The following is an 18771-nucleotide window of genomic DNA, read 5'->3' on the forward strand; positions in this document are numbered from 1 at the left end:
ATGTTACATACGTTGAATGACCGGAGCCTCCTCAGGAAATAGAGTCGACTCTGGCCCTTCTTGTAAACAGCCTCAGTGTTCTTGGCCCAGTCCAGTTTGTTATCCAGGTATACTCCAATGTATTTGTAATCCTGGACAACAGCCACAGTCACACCATTGATGGAGATGGGTGTGGGGGCGGATTTCCTCCTGTGGAAATCCACCACCAGCTCCTTAGTCTTGGTGGAGTTGAGATGCAGGTGGTTAGTTGCACACCACTCGACGAAGGAGTCCACAACGCCCCTGTACTCCTCCTCCTTCCCTTCACTGACACAGCCAACAATTGCAGAGTCGTCCGCAAACTTCTGCAGGTGGCAGGACTCAGAGAGGAACTGAAAGTCCGAGGTCTACAGGGTGAACAGAAAGGGGGAAAGAACAGTTCCCTGTGGAGCCCCAGTGCTGCTGACCTGATATACTGAAATATCAATATCATCATAAGAGAAAATTAGTAAGTAATAATAGTAATATTATATAATAAGAATATTATTACTCATGCATAAAAATGTAGTACTCGGAGAGGCATTTTAATATATGCAAGTATGTAATGTGTTTTATAAAGCATTGCTTTTTGCCTAATCTTTAGGGTATGTCTTGTAGAGCCTTTTGTCAAAATATAACTTTAAGACCTTTATTATGTTAGTTGATATTGTGCTTACATGGTACATCCTTAACCAAATGTGCATTAAATCAAATTAGCACACATACATTTGACATTCTTGAATTTCCCTCGGGATAAATAAAGTATCTATCTATTGTGCAAACAAGTGATATTCTAGAAAAAGAAGGCTTGTTAGTTTCTGGGTTTTTGCTGTTGGGGCAATTTTATAAATGTATCATATGTTGTGTATATTAACTCTTAATCTGTTAACTAGTAACTATGGCTGTAAAATGTGCACAATTTATATCCGAATTTTAGTGTTTTAGAACTATAAAGGTGCCTAACATAAAATGAAAATACCCAAGTACAAGTACCTCAAAACTGGACAAGAGGAAATACAAAAACAATGAGCAGAATAAGACAAAGAACTACAATTTCAGTATGTTGTTTATCTATGGTTTTATTTTATACGTATCTATTCCCTATATTTTGGTAATCAGCATTGGTTGATTAGGATGGGAACACTGTAATTTCCATGTTTTCATGGATTAATACATTTCCCTTGAAAAGTTACAGAGGACATGACCTCAGTGTCGTCAACAATAGCTATGGCCTTGACCCCATCTGTCTTTTGACTGCTCTAATGTCTGGGTTCACAGTCATTACTCTCTGTACTCTTTAGCATGGAGTGTATTTCTGTCACTCAGAAAACCTTGTTTTTCCACACCTACGAAAATAAAGACAAGCTGATTCAAGTGCCCTCAGTAATTAAAGTAATTAGGATTCTGTTGATAAAGTAATTTTGGGAAGCCTATTAGTGAAGCAATATTATTATATAATTGTTAATTACTGTGTGATACAACACCTGAGTCATAACACAAATGAATATGGTGATGCACCACTTTAAAAAGCTTGTCAGACGGTCTTCAGGAAACATTTTCTGTCAGCGATGGAACTTATAACTACTGTAGCCGCTCTGATTTTTCTTCTCTGCTCACAGATACAAAACACAGGTAAGACTACTTTTTCATTTCATAAATATTTAGAACAGAAACATTTTTATCACCTACTGTCAGAAAGGGTCTTGCAGGGTCTTGCATGCAAACCTGACTGAAGAAGCTGTTATGAAATCTGGTGGTACAGCAGCGGATACTTGGCACAAGAGTTTGAATTCTTTTCTTAAGAAATATGGTTGTCATTTCTGTGCTTTCTTAACAGTGGAGATGTGAGATGACCACAGCAGGTTCCCTAATGCTGATTCCCATTCACCTGCTACACCTCAGCTCCCTGATGTAAACAGGCGTGTGTGTCTTTACTTCTTTTTTCCTAAAATAAACAATCAGCTCTTTGGTTTTGCTGACGTTGAGCAGTAGATTGTTTTCTGTGCACTACTCTGCAAGATGATAATGGTGGTGTCGTCTGCAAACTTCACAACGAATGCAGTCATAGTTGTACAGCGTGAACAGGAGGGGGCTGATCATACAGCCCTGAGGGGCTCCAACATTGAGCACTAGAGTGGTGGAGGTGTGACCACTAATCCAAACTGTCTGGGGTCTGTTTGTGAGTAAGTCCAATAGCCAGTTGCAGAGAGCAACCAATCAGTTTCATGGAGGAGTTTTTGTTGAATGTTGAGCTGAAATCAACATATCAAATCAAGGTGTGTGAAGTATGAGTGGAGGGCAGTGGAGGTGGCATCCTCTCCTGTCACAGTGAAATGTTAGAAATGTCAGTAGTTCCATCAACTAGCTGATTCGGACATGTTTTTAGTAAGCAGGATTTTATCAGGCCCAGCAGCTTTACTCATAGTCACTCTCAGCAGAATTTCTCTCACATCCGCTCTTTGTTGAGGAGATAAAAGCTCATCTGGTAGCGTGGCCTCACACATGATGGGGGTGCTCCTGCTTGTGTAGCCTCTGATGATTTGAATCACCTGTCACATATTCTTGTCGTTGAGGTCTTTCTCCGGTCTCTTCAGTCTTGCTCTAGCGGTGTTGTTTGCTTCCTAATTAAGAGACGATAAATGTTTTTTTGTATAAATGCAATATATGTTCCCTTTGAGAGAAATTGTAAGTATTTTTGAAAAGTTAAATAAAGTTTAAAAAAAAAAGAGAAATAAAGTTGTTTGCTTCACCTGACCAAAAGGCAGTTTTGTTTTGGCTCTGGATAAAGCCCTCAACTCTCCATCCATCCAAACTTTTGATTTTATTGTCATTGTGATCACATCAACACATCATGTACAGTCCTGTAAACACTTTTAATGATGTTTGACCTTTTTCATCATCTGGGTGGGCAAGAGAAGCAGAGAAATATGGTCTGATAGACCAAAATGGGGACAGGGGAAGGCAGAAATATTTGTGTAGACTGGTCCATATTGTTTGTTCCCCTGGTGGGGATGTGGACGTGCTGGTGGAACTGAGGTAAAACAGTTCTCAGGTGTTTTCCGGTTGTTTTGTCATGTGACTGCTGATGACCTCATGAATAAAATATTGAAAATAATTTACAACTAGAGTCAGTATTTCTAAAATCCTGTGGAAGACGCGGCATCTGACAATCCTGAATTAGTGATGAAATTAGTATACATAATAATGTGTTCTCTCTTTCTTCTCTTTATTCTTCAAGGAGCTCTTCCGGTTTGGCATAACCATGGCAACTATCAACAAAACACTTCAGGAAATGGCAAACCCATACCTTGTATGAATTAATTTCTCAGCACTACACTTTGAAATTATCACATTGTTGAACTTTAATGTCCAGCGAGCAGTGGTGGAAGCAGTAGTCCTGCATTCAAAACCTTATCAGTAAATTTTATAAGTAAAAGTAAAAGTAATGTAACTGCAAGTATTATCAGCAGAATTTTAAGTATCAGAACCAGAAGTTTACATTTTGCAGTAAAACGGTCCCTGTCAGTGTTTTTACTATTATATATAATGTTTTAGGATTAACATTACTGCTGCAGTAATTAGTATGTTGCATTTCACTGATGTAGACATTTAAGGTTGAGTTAATCTCCTCCTTTATATACTGTTGGGTAGTTTAATACATCACATTATATAATATCATTATATGTATGTAGCGTCACTGTCCTGTTAGAACCACGTAGCTACTTCTAAAAAGTGAACTTTTCATGAGTTCAGAAAACAGCCCTTTTTTTTTAGATTTGTGACAATGCATTTCCCCACCACCAAGGGGGTTATTTGTTTATTTAGTTTAATTACTGGGAGGATTCTCTCAGCCCATAAAGGAACACCTTTAATCCTTCAGTTTATCACAAAATTGTATAAAATACTAGTACAAGTACAAGCACCTTGAATTTGTACTTAATTACAGTACTTAAGTAAATGTACTGATGCTTAATCATTTTTGTAATTCTTAGCATCCTTGGTGAAAGAAACTGTTGCTGCTAAGACCCAAAATGAGAGCCCTCCATGTCAGATTGTTCCTGACGATCCTTTGACGGGAATCGACGCCACTCCTCCACCTCTAATCCCTGTCAATAAACCAGGACAGGATGCACATCGGACAAATCCTCCTCTTGCACCTACTGCCAGTAACCCAGGGCGGGGTACATATCAGCAACCCCCTCCTCTTCCACCTAATGTATTCTACCAACCTATTGTGCCTTATTATGTTCTCCCACCTAATCCAGTCAGTGGGGGGTTTTATGTGTACGGACAAGGTCCTGATAGAGCCAGGTTTACACCAGGAAGGGGTCGGCTTCCTCCACACTCACCTTTTGGTGCATCTGGCTTCCTCCCAGCTTCTCAGTGGTTCTTGGATCTTCAGAGAGATAAACACCTCCCAGTGAGAAATCCAGCAGGAAATCAAAGAGCTCCCCTCCTGGCTCAAAGGTCTGATTATACATCAAGTGAAATGTCATCTGAAGAGGATAGTGACGGTGACTGAAGAGATACAGGAGGGGATCATGAGACTGATTCAGTCTTTTGAACATGTAAGGGTAACACTTATAAATGAATAACTGTACTAAGAGGAGTTTTCTTGTTAACAAAGTTTCTGTTCTACATGTGTTGCCCACCAAAACCCTTTGTATGAACATACTGAATCTATTTCCTTCCTCATAAAGCATTTGCAAAAGCTGATTTTTCATGTTTTCTGCATTGTCATTGCCTTTGTTGGCACATTAGTGTTTCCTGACATGTTACTACCGCCTGTAGATCAGTGGAATAATGTGCTAGTTATTGTACTTTAGTATTCCATTACATGAGACAGCATTTAGAAAGAAGAGTCAAAACTAATACAGCAGAAGACTTTTAGTCCTTGATATTTCATAGCATGCACTGGCTCCTACACTTTCTGATAGACAAACCCATCTCTTACCCTCTCTTGTTAACACAGACATACTTTAAACAGCACACGCCCAATTGGTTTTGTTCAAATGTGTAGACCTTTGACAAATCTTTTGCAGTGCCACAGAAAACTTAATACCAGAGGGCAAAATAAACTTTTTTTGTCCACTAGTCAAATGACTAGTAAATGGGCTAATTATACCAGTCACTCAATAGATTACTAATGTTTATCTGGATAGTGAGAGAAGTAAATCCATCAGCCACTTGCATATTTTACCAGCATTTTTCATTGTGTGAACTGTTTTCACAGTAGTAAAAGTAGGACAAACTGTGAGAAGTAAACTTAATGTTTAAATCTGTGGGTTTAGTGGCATAGCAGTATAGTTGCAGATTATAGCCCCCCTTACCTCAATTCTTCCGTTCCAAGCGTGAAGGGTAAACTATAGTGGCCTCAAAACTTGTGAAAAATGCTAAATGTCCTATATAGAGGCAGTGTTTGGTTTGTCTGTTCTGGGCTATAACACAAGTTTTTCACCTGATATTAGACATAATTGACAACTTATTACACTCCAGAGAATCCGTTGACTCAGTGAAGTGGTCGGATTCAAAGGTCTTCTGAACAGAGGAAAAAAAACTTCCTCTTTGAGATTAAGACAAATAATGATCCTTAAAGTTTTCTCTGCTTGCCACTCAACCTTCATTTAATAAGTTAAATCTGCACCACAGTAGGGGATATCTCCTTTACTACATCCTTTACTACATGCATGGGAGAATTCTGCTTTCTGCTCTCGGTTTTGGCTACCCTATCAATATCTTATTATTCACATCACCTTTTATGGAGAAACCTGCAAACATGACAAACGGTATGAGTGGTGCTGATATCAGTAGTTTATTGTATGTTAAGTCCAACACATTCAAAATAGAAAGGAAGAAAAAAATAAAATAAAATAAATTCTCCACCTGCAACACTTTTGTACTAGCAACAAGTAAAGGGTAAACACAGTAAAAAAAAAAAAATTAAGATGGCAGCCAACTGTTTACCACACCTGCTAAAGCCAAGAAGGTACTTCTATTCCCATTCAAAAAGGACTGGAATGATTCACAATGAGGATCCACTCTACTGTATTTTCAACCACAGGAAAATAAAATGACAGGATTTTTTTCTTTTTCTTACAAGGATCCTTTAAAGTTTGGAAAAGGATGGGTGGTTGGTTGAAAACCTCAGTGAAAAAGAACTATCCAACCTTAAATTTATATGCTCAAACATTTTTTTTTTTTTAAACCACCACTACAAATGTAAAAGCACAGATTGGTCTGAAAGCATGATGGCTCTTCTTCACCACTCTCTTCATTGACCGTTGCTGTAAAAAGTATAATTGCAGTCAAGTGCCCATGTTAAGCAATTACCTGACAAATAAACACGTGGGGTAGAGGCACCCATAAGAGCTGTCTGTTAAAAACACTCAAAGACCAAAAGAGCTGTAGTTTCTTTTTTTTCCTGTAATATTAGGTCAAAGACTGATGGTAACAAATTAAGAGTCTCTCTATCGAAAACTATTCTCACATCTGAAAATATTTCATCTCAACCACAAGGGAGAGTAGTCGAGCATCACTGTGGAAAACTACATAAAATATGCCATGTCTGTACATCAAATCTTGTTTTAACTGCAACAGAGCGAATACTATTTCATGCCGATAACAAGATGAGCACTAATATTTGCCTGTTTTCATCGCCAGATGAGAAATTTGGAGAGAGGCTGTGTTCAAACTGACAGATTGTCCCAGAAACGTTGGGAATAGTGCAATACCACCAGACAAGGAAGACCTCATTAGTATATTTGTCCAGAAAAATGCTACATCGATTTCACTTCTCATTTCAGTGCAAGATAACAAAAATAAAAATAAAAAATAAAAAAGACAACATCTCATGTTTGTCATGTTTTCCTTTCCAGCTGAAACCAAAAAAGGTCTTCCCTCCCTACCGAGTGGTAAAAAGAAAATACGACGCGGACAAGGAGGAGACGACTAGTATGGCATTCAGATTCGACTCGCTTCGAATGGAAAAAATAAATGGATAAAATAAGCACAATGAATAATCAGCATATGAAAATACAAATGCATAAAACAGCTAGAAAAAGTGAGCACAATTATTTGCTAGTCTGTGGGCTGGAACTATGGCCAGCCCACCCACACAGATCATTACAAAATTGTTGCTGAGAAAAGAACAGTCTGACAACTTTTGAGTCCAGGGATTAACCTGAGTGCTGCCATGAGTCGCAAAAAACTATGGTCAGACCGAAAGTAAGAATCAACAGTATCTGAATCACATTGAGACTCTTTCCAAACTGCAAACCTTTGTTCACTGAAATCATGGTTTTGTAGAGCTTTGACATGTTAACCAAGGACCAAGCATTGCACTGTCACCATCTTTAATGTACCTTTTTTTCTTTATGGGAGTAGTTCTTCAGATGCACGACTTAACCATTTAACATCAAACTGAACTTGAGGCACCTATTGTCTCTACAAAACCCAGATCAGACAATACAAAACAAATGTACAAAACTCACAACAGATCATCTTAGGTAGTAAAACAGTATGGAAAAATGAAATATGCACCCGAAAAACTTAAATCTTGTGAATACTGCAATTTTTTTTTTGTATCTGCTCCCAGTGGACAATAGTTCAAAATCAGCAGCTCCGCATTAGAAGGCAGCAAGCCCCGAACTGCTTTACGCTTTAGTAAGACTGGAAAAGGTGAAATAGAAGGCACCATCATGCTCTTATCAAGTCGAGAGAGAGAAATGAAAAATATACACAGAAAACAAAACATACAGTAAACTATGATTTTTGCTGTACATTTATTCTGTTACTCCGCACTTAAGACAGGAAGGGAGGGAAGAGGGAGGGAGGTGTCGTCCATCCCAGTTTTCGCGGTCTAGCTGGCAGGGAAAAACATGAAGAAAAAACAAACTCGGGATCAAAAGAAAAACAGAGCAGCCATCATTACCACCACTCTTCTATTGTTCAACTTTGTTTCTTGTTTATCCTTTGCACCCCCACTCATTTGGTGAAAGTCCAGGATTTGAGCTTTTTTTATTTTTTATATTTGATTTATAAATGAGGAAAAATATAATGTAGATTTGCTTGTCATCTTGTCCATCCAGCAGTAATTGAAGCGTAGTTTTGGGTCAAAAGTGTGAAAAGTACATTGGTCACAGCAGACAGGCTGTAAGCGAGGCCTGCCCCGGTAAGTCGTATCGCGTTGAGACAAAACAGGTCTCTCCAGCTGCGTTCCGAGCATGGATGTCAATGTAATACGACAAAAGTACCCATTAGTGCATATTGATGAGTGCATTATGCAATTTTGAAGCAGTGGTCTCTCAAAAGGAAAAAAGTAAAAGGCAAGCTTTTCCCCTGGAACTGCACAAATTTTGCATCTCACTCTTTTCCAACAGTAACGGGCAGAAAACTACCATATAAAATGTGCAATAGAGGGATTTCGTGAAGCAGCGCCCCAGTTAAGTCAAGGCATATAATCTCTTTTCCAAATGATGGGCTGTATTGTCGTAGTTAAAAGTCTTATCAGTCCCTCCTAATGTGGCAGATTTCTCCTGGTTGGTTTGCCTTTTTCCACGAATTTACAAATTAAAGTTTGTGAATTCTTGAGATACCCGAAAAGGATGCTCAGCTCACAACTAATAAGCGAAATTTTTTGTTTGCTTATTTTGTTTTGTCTATTTCACAAACAAATGGTTGACAGGCTGTGTCACATTCCAAAGCAAAGAGGGAACAAAAAAATAAAAAATAAAACAAAAAACAAATATATACGTTTATACATGAAGATTTCTTTTCGTTAACGAGAACGGTTGAAGATGAAGAACACGGTACTACTTCCACACTGCAGGTGGTGCTCTTCTCAGCGGCGCTGGGTGGTGAAGCGACCCTCTCCTTGGCCGCCAGAGCCTCGTCCGGAGCCCATGCCAGGTTTGGGGGCCATGCCGCCTCGAGGTGGTGGTCCCCTCCCGTCGCGTTCACGCATCATTCCACTTCCAACGATGCCTCGCGAACCTCCGGGGCCCCGGTCGTTGCGCCTCATGTCCCGACGCTCGTCTCCTCCACCGCGGGTCTCGCGTTCACGCACCGCCCTCGTCTTCTTCTCCTCCACATTCAGACGCACCTCGCCTCGAAACATGATGGGCTGCAGAGAGAAAAGCAAGGTCAGTACAGGAGAAACCAAGACTGAATATTTATTGCTATTTCACAACCCACATCATTCGCTGGTTTGCACACAAGTTTGTTAATCTGTCCCTGACCCTATGTAAGCACTGCTCTGTGTCACACTGGACCCGATGAGATCTGTGTCCCCGCCAGTGAAACTACTTAATCTCTGAGGCTGTGTTGGGACTGACTTTAGCCCTGCGTGAAAAAATGCAGGCTCCTCATTCATTTGAAACAGGCCAGTCCGGCATCAGTATGGGGGTGCCAACGCAGCATTGTCAAAAACAATCAACCTGGCTGAACTTTTGCTGCAACACTACTTTAACGTAATACGTGATAATAAGTGCCACATTGGTCAATCAAATACATGCACACACACATTCCTGGTGGATTACCTGAGCAGAACATTTATTTATAAAAAGAATTATAAACTGTCTCTACTGTGTCTGACCAATGTGTATCACCAAACCACCACCAAAAGAATGAAAGTGGGTAATGAAATGTCAATACATGCCCCTTCTACCTTGGCCCCCAGGATTCTTTGCACAGGATCAGAGTCGTCAAAGACCACAAATCCAAAGTTGGGCAGCTTCCCACCAACGCCCTTCGTGTTGATCCGCAGCTCTACAACATTTCCATATGCTGCAAGAAAAATAGATGGTTTAATTTAATCAGTATTTATTTTTTCACCCTTTGGATGCAAAGTGCTACTTTTTGAGGAAACCTACTCATGAAGAACTCTTTAAGCTCGCTCTCATCAATGTCATGTGGGAGGTTGCCAACAAAAAGTTGGTGGCTGTCTGGGTACCGGACAATCCGCCTGCTGTCCATGTCACCAGATTCAGCATCTCCCCTGCCACCTGCAGGTCAGAACGACAGACAGAAAAAAAACAAACAAAAAACACATGAATCATCTGTATAAAAAACAAAGAAAGTTAAAATCCGGGCATCAAAAAAGTGAATAATAATATTCCCCATCAGCAATCAAAGAATGGTGATGAAACAGGTTCATTTAGATGTGATATCATTTTTACCTTTGTTAACAAAACTCAAGTGTGGTTTTCCCGTTTGTGACTCCGAAGATGCAACACCATCTAACAGTGACAGAGACATGCACGGCATAAGAATAAGCCAAATGATATATATATTTTTTTTTTTTTTAAAAAAGAAAAAAAAAGCAATAAACCCTTAACTGGGGACCTAAATGCTTTTATTACCAGGTCTGGGACCCCGCGGAGTGAACGACGGTCTGTCACGTGTGCGCTGGTCTCTGGGCCGAAGAGGTGCTGTCTGTGTCTCCGGCTTGGCTTCAACTCTGGGCTGTGTGGGGGAGAGGTGCCACAAAAGAAAAAAAGAAAAAAAAAGAATGAACCCACACATCTTTCATAATTGCTTTCACACGATGCTCCAGAGATCAGTTTATATCATTATGTCACTTATGGAACAAAGTACATGAGTTCTTGTGAATGTAACACCACAATGCTTTGTAAGAAACCCCAACCCTGCCTGGTACACACATACAGTGTATTTCCTTTATTTAGGGCTTATGGGAGTCAGTTCTGAGAAAGGTGCTCCTCACACAAACGTATCTACTGCTGCTGTTAACCACCATCTTCAATGCAATGTGTGTTTGAAATAAACATTGTGGTTGACTGCTATATAGTGAGCCATTTCTAATGCGCTGACAGTTAACTCTTAATGTACATTTCATGTCCAGTGGTAGCTGGTTACCTGTGAGCTTGGAGCTTTAACAACATGGGGTGAGATTCCAGAGGTGGTGACTGTGCCAGTAGGAGGCAGGTTTTTACTGGTCACAGAGGCCCACGAGGAAGTCTGTTAGGGATGCAGTAATACACTTTTAACCACTCAACACCGTTCTACGATATCCAACTGAAATCTCAGTTGTGCTACTCGACAGCATCAAAAAATGACTTTGAACTTGAAAATCTAATACAGGGATGTCTTTCTTTTAATCTTTTGGTAAAACACTGAATAAAAGTAAACTCTTCTGCAGAAACAAATCTTTGTCTTGTACACAACAGTTATTATAGTTTTGTATTTTTTTTAATTAGTTTTCACTTTAGTTTCTGTTAGTTTGTTTAGTTTTCATTAGTTTTAGTATAAGGTTTTCTTTTTATTATTATAATATTGGGGGGATTTGTAAGGGTCAGGACAATAAACATTTGCAGCAATGTCTCCTCATGCTTGCCGTGTTGACAGATTTTACCAAACTGGCATTTAAATACATTTTTGAAAGACATTTCCTATATATTATTTATTTTAGCTTGTTTTCTCTATAAGTGTAGTTTTTATTTTCTATTTCTATTAACAAGTGTTTTTGTCACGCCTAGTTTTAGTTTTTAATATCAGACAGACAGACAGACAGACACACACACACACCTTGGGAGGCTCCTGGGTGTTGGGTGGAGACTCCACAGGGACCGGTGAAGGCGCTTTTTCCTCCATCTCTTCCAGAACCTTCTCGTCTGCTTCAGGCTTTATCTCCTCTGCTTTGGGCTCTGGTTCAGGCTCTGGCTCAGGCTCTGGAGCTGGCTCCTCCATGGGTTCCTCCACTCCATTACTACAGAGCACAAATCAGCATATTGTCACTTCCACAGTAGTTTAAAAGGTAAAATGCTTCATACAAGATGTTTTTTCCTAAAAAAGGGAGGGGAAACAAACTAATATATATATTACTGAGGTTATGATTTAGCATACGTGACAGGATGAGGTTCGTAGTAGGTGGTGCTGTTGGGGCTTTCTTGAAGAGGCTCAGGGGACGCCTGCCTCTCCTCGGGCTCCTCTTCAACTTCCTCCTCTGATTCTAAGTGAGTGAGAGAGAGAAAAAAAAAAAAAAAAACTTTATATATGTATATATATATATATATATATATATATATATATATATATATATATATATATATATTTGCATTAACAGCCTCAGATTTAACCATGAAAACAGAGTTACTAAAAACTTAAAAAAAACAACAACAACCAACTACTAAAAAACAAGGTCTGTATAGGATATTTGTGACCATCTTACCCTCATCAAGCTCAGCTTCAGAGTCTCCAAAAACCTCATCCTCGTAACGGAAGATGTCATTGTGGACGTAGAACTTGTTTGCCACTGAACCCTGTGGAAATTTGTCACGTAAGGAGAAAATAAAAAAATACACACTTCAGTGCAAGTGTCAATTTTTTTAAAAAGCCAACCAGCAGATAAACGTCCAACATTTCTATTTACAGTTAATAATAAGAAATAATTACTTGTTACTGTTGTGGTCACTCAAACTCTACCTTTCAGTGCTATTAACAGGAATACTCACCTCTGGAGCAAGCACAAAAGTCTGCATGAATTTCCTCATGGGTTGACCATTGTTGGACAGTTCTCCAAGGACTTGCACCACCACTCCATCACTCAGTGTGGCATGGGCATCCACATGCCTGATCTTTGTGTGGCATTCACTAAACTGCAGGGACATAACCTTCTTGTGGATTTCCTAACAGATGCAGGGACAAGGGGATAAAGAAACCACATAAATGAAGAGAAAAGGAGGGGACAAATTTTCTGGTATTTTGCATTTAATGGATTAGTAATAGGCCGATTAATCGGGCCAATTATCTGGCATTTTGAGATAATCAGCAACGGCATACACACACTTTGAACAATATTATTTAGCCAACTACGCAAACTCACTACAGGGACCTTGTATATTTGAGGTAAAGAAAAAGTTTTAAAAAGGGAGAAGATCAAATAAACTAACTAAAAGATCAACTATAAAATATGTACATATACGCTATAGAAACACCCCAATTCAGAGATGCACAGAGAAAGAGTGATATGACCAAACGTGCCTCATACCCCACACCTGACTGAGCAAGAGGAGAGGAGACTCAGGTACTGTTGCAGTAAAAGCCATGTACTGCAATTACTCTGGGAACAAATTACAATATTATATATTGGAATATACTTATTTTTTTCTAGAAATAATGTTGCTTAGGAGGGTAAAACAAAAAAGCCACCAAGTTGGCAGCGCTGGCTCCCTGATTGATTGTGTTTTGGTCCAAAATCTTCCATAGGCGTATTAATTGGCTGGGGATCTGGTGACTGCTAAGGACATAGCATATGAGTCACATATTTTTCAGTGACTTTCAAATTATTTCATTTCACACAGCATAACAGAGCCACTGGATGCCCACTCTGTAGGGCTCAAGAATTCAGGCCTGTACCATTGTCATGGTGTACACCCCACCCACTTGTCAAGAATATGACACATGATTTATCTGACCATGACTTTTCCTCGTATCTGTAGATTTTTGCACCACTGAACTCTCAAATGTGCATTCATGTTTGAAATTACGACTGCTCCTGCTGACACAGTCTGATCCAGTTCTGCAGTGACATTCTCAGTTACCTGAGAAAGAGTTTTTCCTTAGATATCACATTAATGCATGAGCATCAGTCATCAAATGTGTGCTGTCAACCACATGTGACCCTCTTTACGTTCGTCTTTCCCATAGATCTAAATGCAGATGTCACTTAAGTTTCTGTTCCAGCCAGATTGAGCAGTCTTTGTATCACAACATTAAACCCTATTTCAAAGTCCCTTGGAACTTGTCCTTTTGCCATCTTGATTCAAAATCAGAATCAGCTGGGCCTGCTCAGCATTTTTATTCATGCCACAGAGCATGAATGAATGTTAATTGCTTGAATCGTCATTTGGCTACTGGCTGTCGTGCTCTCTGAATATCACATCAACCATTGAAAAACCCACAAATACTATTGTAAATTATGACCATAATGATTCAGGCTACTATTGCCTGGATCATTAAAGTCCCAGCAATATAATTGAAAAGCACACCTTTTGTTGCTGTGTTACAAAACTATGTAATGAAATCTGATTCCCATTTACTTTAGGGTTTGCTGCCATTTAAGGTTAAGGTTTTACTGACATTTAAGATTTGTTTCCAGTGAGATATTTTTGAGTGTATATAGTGACTTTGCTGTTTTAAACTTTACGGTTGCTGCTCAAGAAACAATTATCTAATCCTGTTCTGGATTGACCACGTATTACTTATGTCCATGCAATTTACAATTATTGGCAAATAATCAACATTTTTGTCCTGAAAACATTTCTTGTTAAGGTCTGGATTTTGAATGTCCTGTGTGCAACATTATTTGTCCATTTTTTAATGCTGTTACAGACCTTTTATACTCATGATACAAAAATGTAAACCTCTGTCGCACCAGTGCTATGTGCAAAAAAAGGTTCATGTACAGCCCTAATTAAAAGGATTACTTGTGCCCAATGTGAATAGTATTGTATGAGACACCTACTACACAGTATTTTCAATGTGAATCTTCTTTATTGGTCCATAGCACCTACCGCTTGCCCATACACCGCTTCTGCCAGCTTCCCACTTGGGTCAAGTCCGCCATGAACATAGGAAGAATTCCTCCCATAAAACCTAATGGCACAACAACATGACAGGCAGTTAAACAGAGTATTACCAACACCAACAGAATTAACTTTACCACATGAAATTTAAATGATTACCTGTGCAGGAAATCTGGTGCCTTGTTTAAGAGTGTGTAATACTGCCTCACAAACTCCCGCCCTACAAGCAGGGGACTTGGCTTCTCCATCACCATTTCTTTGGTAAACAATATTAAGTGCTGAAACAGAAAATAAACAAAAAGGTTTAATTGTAATAACGCCATCTACAAGTAGGGGTTATCACACACATATACACACATGTATACAGTCAGTTGGCAGTTTATCAGGTACAAAAATAATGCAGTCTAATACTGCAGCCCTGCAATAAATCTTGCTTTCATGAAGGTTATTTAGGTTTTATTTTATTTAGTTAATGTTCAGTGTTTTAGTGAGGTGATCATCAAACAGTGTGGTTCATTTTGGAGGCTCTAGTTTAGTGAATTATACTGCATTATATTAAAACAAATACGATTCAATCATACCCAAAACACTACTATAGCCTCAAAAATGACTTAAACGGTGAACATTTTAACTTCCAGAAAGGTTGGCTTTATTGCAGAGCTTTTGTATTTGGCTGCAGTAGTTTAGGATGGGGTACCAAATGAATTGGCAACAGACTGTAGGAAACAATGACTTTGGGGGGGGAAAAAAGCCTCAGTTGAACTGCTACATGAATTGTTTAAAGTCAGACAATTTTAAGGAAGCCCATTTGAACACACATTAACGTTTATTGCGCCTCAGGTAAACAACATAGGTGTGTTTGAGCAGCCAGGACAGAAAGTACAATAGGTGAATTCAGACGTTTCCTTATAAAAGAGGACAACGTTTCACTTTCATTAGGCCAATATTTCAAGTGACCCACATCTATCCTATGGTACAACCACGACAGCTGACTGTTTAGCTGGCTGGCTAACACACCAGCTAACATTCAACTGCGCCATCACGTTCATCCAAAGAGACAAAGAGGGAAACCGACTGTAGATATATAAAAAAGGAAGAGACTGACGCGGGAGAAAACGAACTGTACCACAATTAAAACCTTCTTCTAAACACGACACATCACATACATGTGTTATAAACCTCTGTGCATCCCTTTGTAGACAAGTGGCCTACTGTATGAGTGCGGCCTTTTCATGTCCACGCTAACAACACTCTGCCATTTGTCGCATGTTGATTAGCCACAAAACGTGACAGATCCCTAACTAGCATCACATGTGCTCATTCCAGAAATGTCCGGAGTACTTTACGTCCACACTGTCAGCCAGATCAACGTTATCCAGACTGTAAAAACAACTGCAGAGATATTAATTATAAAACTGACGGCCTCTTCGCTGTCATCTTAGATGGCTAAGCTAGCCAGCTAGCCCGGCAAACAGAAAAGAGCAGCGCCGAGCTAGCTAACGTTAGCCCTGAGCTAACTTGTGGCGTCGTCGTTTTTTTTTTGTGTGTGTTTTTTTTCTCCTCCAGCCGGTGATCACTTTCTCACAATGTGCGACAGCAACACGCTTTCGGCTCAACACAGAAAAAACAGACAACTGTCAAGATGTTAGTTTGCTGTAACGTTAACTCTCACGCATACAACCCGCACGTTGATTGTAAGCGGTGCGGTGCGGTGCGGGGGGAAACCCATCCAGCAGACATGACGTTGAGCCCGGCAACAGCCATTGTAGTGCGCCGATAAACTACATCCATGTTGTCCCAGTGAGGCTCTGGGAATTAACATCAACTACTAATCTATAACCGATTGTATCGCGATCGATTACAACCCGATGTAAGGAGCTTTAACTCAAACTTTAAAATAAATTAACCCCCAAACTCTCACACAGCCCGTCGAGACCTCATCAATGAGTCCGCTGCTACGCTAGCTCTAAGAAAACAAAGGAAGACTAATTTGACTAATTTAGTTGATACGCATCGTTTTTTTTTTTTTTTTTACTCGTTAGCTAAAATGGGGGTATTTGTACCGTAGCGACACACCTACTTGACAACTTTGAGTCGTTACAGTCGGAGCACCGAGAAGTCGTGGTTTTCACCAGACAATGCAGCTAACATTAGCTGGTACGGTTAGCATGTCAGCGGTCTCATATATTAGCTGACTTAGCTTGGAGGATGGCTAACTTACCTTATGAAAGACCTATCTATGTAGACAGAATTATTTGTAATAAATAACTACGAGTAACTGACTGTAAACTGTGCTGAAATACCGAGTATCCCAGGCGTATGTTTTAATATTTCCCACGCTCCACTAACTAACAACTTATGATCTCTGCTGTACCAGAGATTGAAGATTTAAAGTGATAGCTTCTATTTATTGTTTTACCCCTGCAATCTGGGGCAGGGAACCCCCATCACCAAGATTCAACCAATGGACTGTTTACACTAGGCAACATGAATTATGACGCAAAACAAATAACCACGCCCCTCAACTTTCTGCTAGCTGTGCCAAAACCATGCTTGACTATTAATAATCACTCAGGTTGTCCTGCATGTTACTTCTTATCATTCTTCTGAGACTTTTAGCTCGACTGGAACTCCCATATCCCTTAACACACACACACACACACACACACACACACACACACACACACACACACAAAAAACATAATGTCACCTTTGTGAGGTGTAAAAAAATATATAAACCTGGTGATGTCATTAGGGTTATCTTAGATTTGGTTTGAGTGTGGAAGTCTGCATTGCAAACTCAAGGTGTGTAAAAATACGAGGCAGGTGGATCTTATGATACATGCTATTGACTTGCATCTTGCAGTCTTTTTTTTGTCTTTAAAGAAAATTAATCTTGTCAAGCATGTTTTGTATTAGAAAAGTAATCTTGTTTTAAAGAAATATATCTAACTTTTGTCTTAATAAGATATTGCAGCTGGTTTTGAGCTAGATTTAATCAGTAACAAGTTACAATAATCGTTTGCATAATATCCCAGTAGAGGAACAAGATTATTTTCCTTATTTTAAGAGACAGACCACTTGCACAACTTCTCACAAATTCAGGTCAATAAAGTGACGAAAATACTTATTTTAAGAAAGTCCATCTTAAATAACTGAGTTTTCATCACTTGCAATAAGCACAACTTGCTTACATTTTAAGGCCCAGGCAAAACTGTCATTGTAAGAAGCTAAACTGCCTATAATAGAATAAATTTCAGAATAAACCAAGGAGGAATATGGCTCTTCGTTATCAAAGTGTGAACAACACAAACAAGACAATTTGACCCATATATGGGAACTGACCTTAAGTCTTAAAGCTGTAATAAATGATAATAAATAATCCTAATTTCACCCCAAAAACAAATCTTACAGATAACACATTGATTAGGAAAATGTCTGCAGTATAACAATGACACTGTGAAACTTCAGTCACTCCCAGGAGGCCACAGTGAGGGTCAGCTATTGTACAAAGCCTGCTGCCCTATTGCATTGTTTGATATGCAGTAAATGTAGTGTCAAACGAGAACTGTGCTTTGATACAAATTTAAATACATTTCACAATGGGGATGCATTCCTGATAGGCATGACACTGGTGTAGGTCCAGCTTTAACAAGTGTGGATATTGTGCGCCACCAAGTGGTCAAACAAGCTCTATGTCTTATAAAGCAGACAATTTATACACCATCATTTTGATAACATAAAATGCAGTTTTTTTTCATTATTTAAATATAAATTCCCAAATATGAATACCTAAACATATCCATTAACTGACATAAACAAATGTTAGTTAATGGATTTTGTAGCTCTGATAAAAATGAAGAGTCAAATATGGGGAAAAAACTAATGATCGTGATATAACTTACAACTGATATTTTAATGAAATGAGTGTAGGGTTTATAGAAATTTTATTTTGTTTGGTTTAAGCTGGTATAGGTGAGGATGATTTCTATGTATTATATATATGTATAATTTGTATTCATAATTTGACTCTACATAGCTGGTAAGTAAGCTGTTAAAATAAATATTGTGTTGTGAAAAGTACAATACTAGTATTTGCCTCCAAAGTGTAATGGAGTAAAAGTATAAAGTAACATAAAATGGAAATATTACATTAAATATTTAATACTAAATTAAATACTACAATATTTACAAGCAACTTAATTATTAGTAG

At 38.9% G+C, this 18771-nt stretch overlaps 2 protein-coding genes across 3 annotated transcripts; one reads left to right on the forward strand and one right to left on the reverse strand.

Moving 5' to 3' along the window:
• The first annotated feature begins 1499 nt into the window (after positions 1–1499).
• On the forward strand, positions 1500–4734 carry LOC127355286 (uncharacterized). Its single transcript, XM_051386003.1, has 3 exons — positions 1500–1650; positions 3257–3328; positions 4011–4734. Exons 1-3 carry the CDS (start codon positions 1587–1589, stop codon positions 4538–4540), a joined length of 666 nt encoding a protein of 221 aa, XP_051241963.1. The 5' UTR covers positions 1500–1586; the 3' UTR covers positions 4541–4734.
• Positions 4735–5807: 1073 nt separating this feature from the next.
• g3bp2a (G3BP stress granule assembly factor 2a) lies at positions 5808–16960 on the reverse strand. Of its 2 annotated transcripts, none has more exons than XM_051384379.1 (13): positions 16780–16960; positions 14718–14836; positions 14547–14628; positions 12486–12659; positions 12203–12293; positions 11878–11983; positions 11560–11740; positions 10891–10992; positions 10377–10479; positions 10194–10253; positions 9888–10019; positions 9674–9801; positions 5808–9139 (listed from the first exon to the last, which is right to left on the reverse strand). In XM_051384379.1, the coding sequence occupies exons 2-13, from the start codon at positions 14810–14812 to the stop codon at positions 8858–8860; spliced, it is 1536 nt and encodes a 511-aa protein (XP_051240339.1). In that variant the 5' UTR covers positions 14813–14836; positions 16780–16960; the 3' UTR covers positions 5808–8857. The 2 variants fall into 2 exon arrangements, with proteins under 2 accessions (XP_051240339.1, XP_051240340.1); XM_051384380.1 differs by having other exon boundaries at positions 9683–9801; positions 16780–16958.
• Between the last annotated feature and the right edge of the window lie 1811 nt (positions 16961–18771).

Source organism: Dicentrarchus labrax, unplaced genomic scaffold (assembly GCF_905237075.1).
Source record: "Dicentrarchus labrax unplaced genomic scaffold, dlabrax2021, whole genome shotgun sequence".
NCBI classification, from domain to species: domain Eukaryota; kingdom Metazoa; phylum Chordata; class Actinopteri; family Moronidae; genus Dicentrarchus; species Dicentrarchus labrax.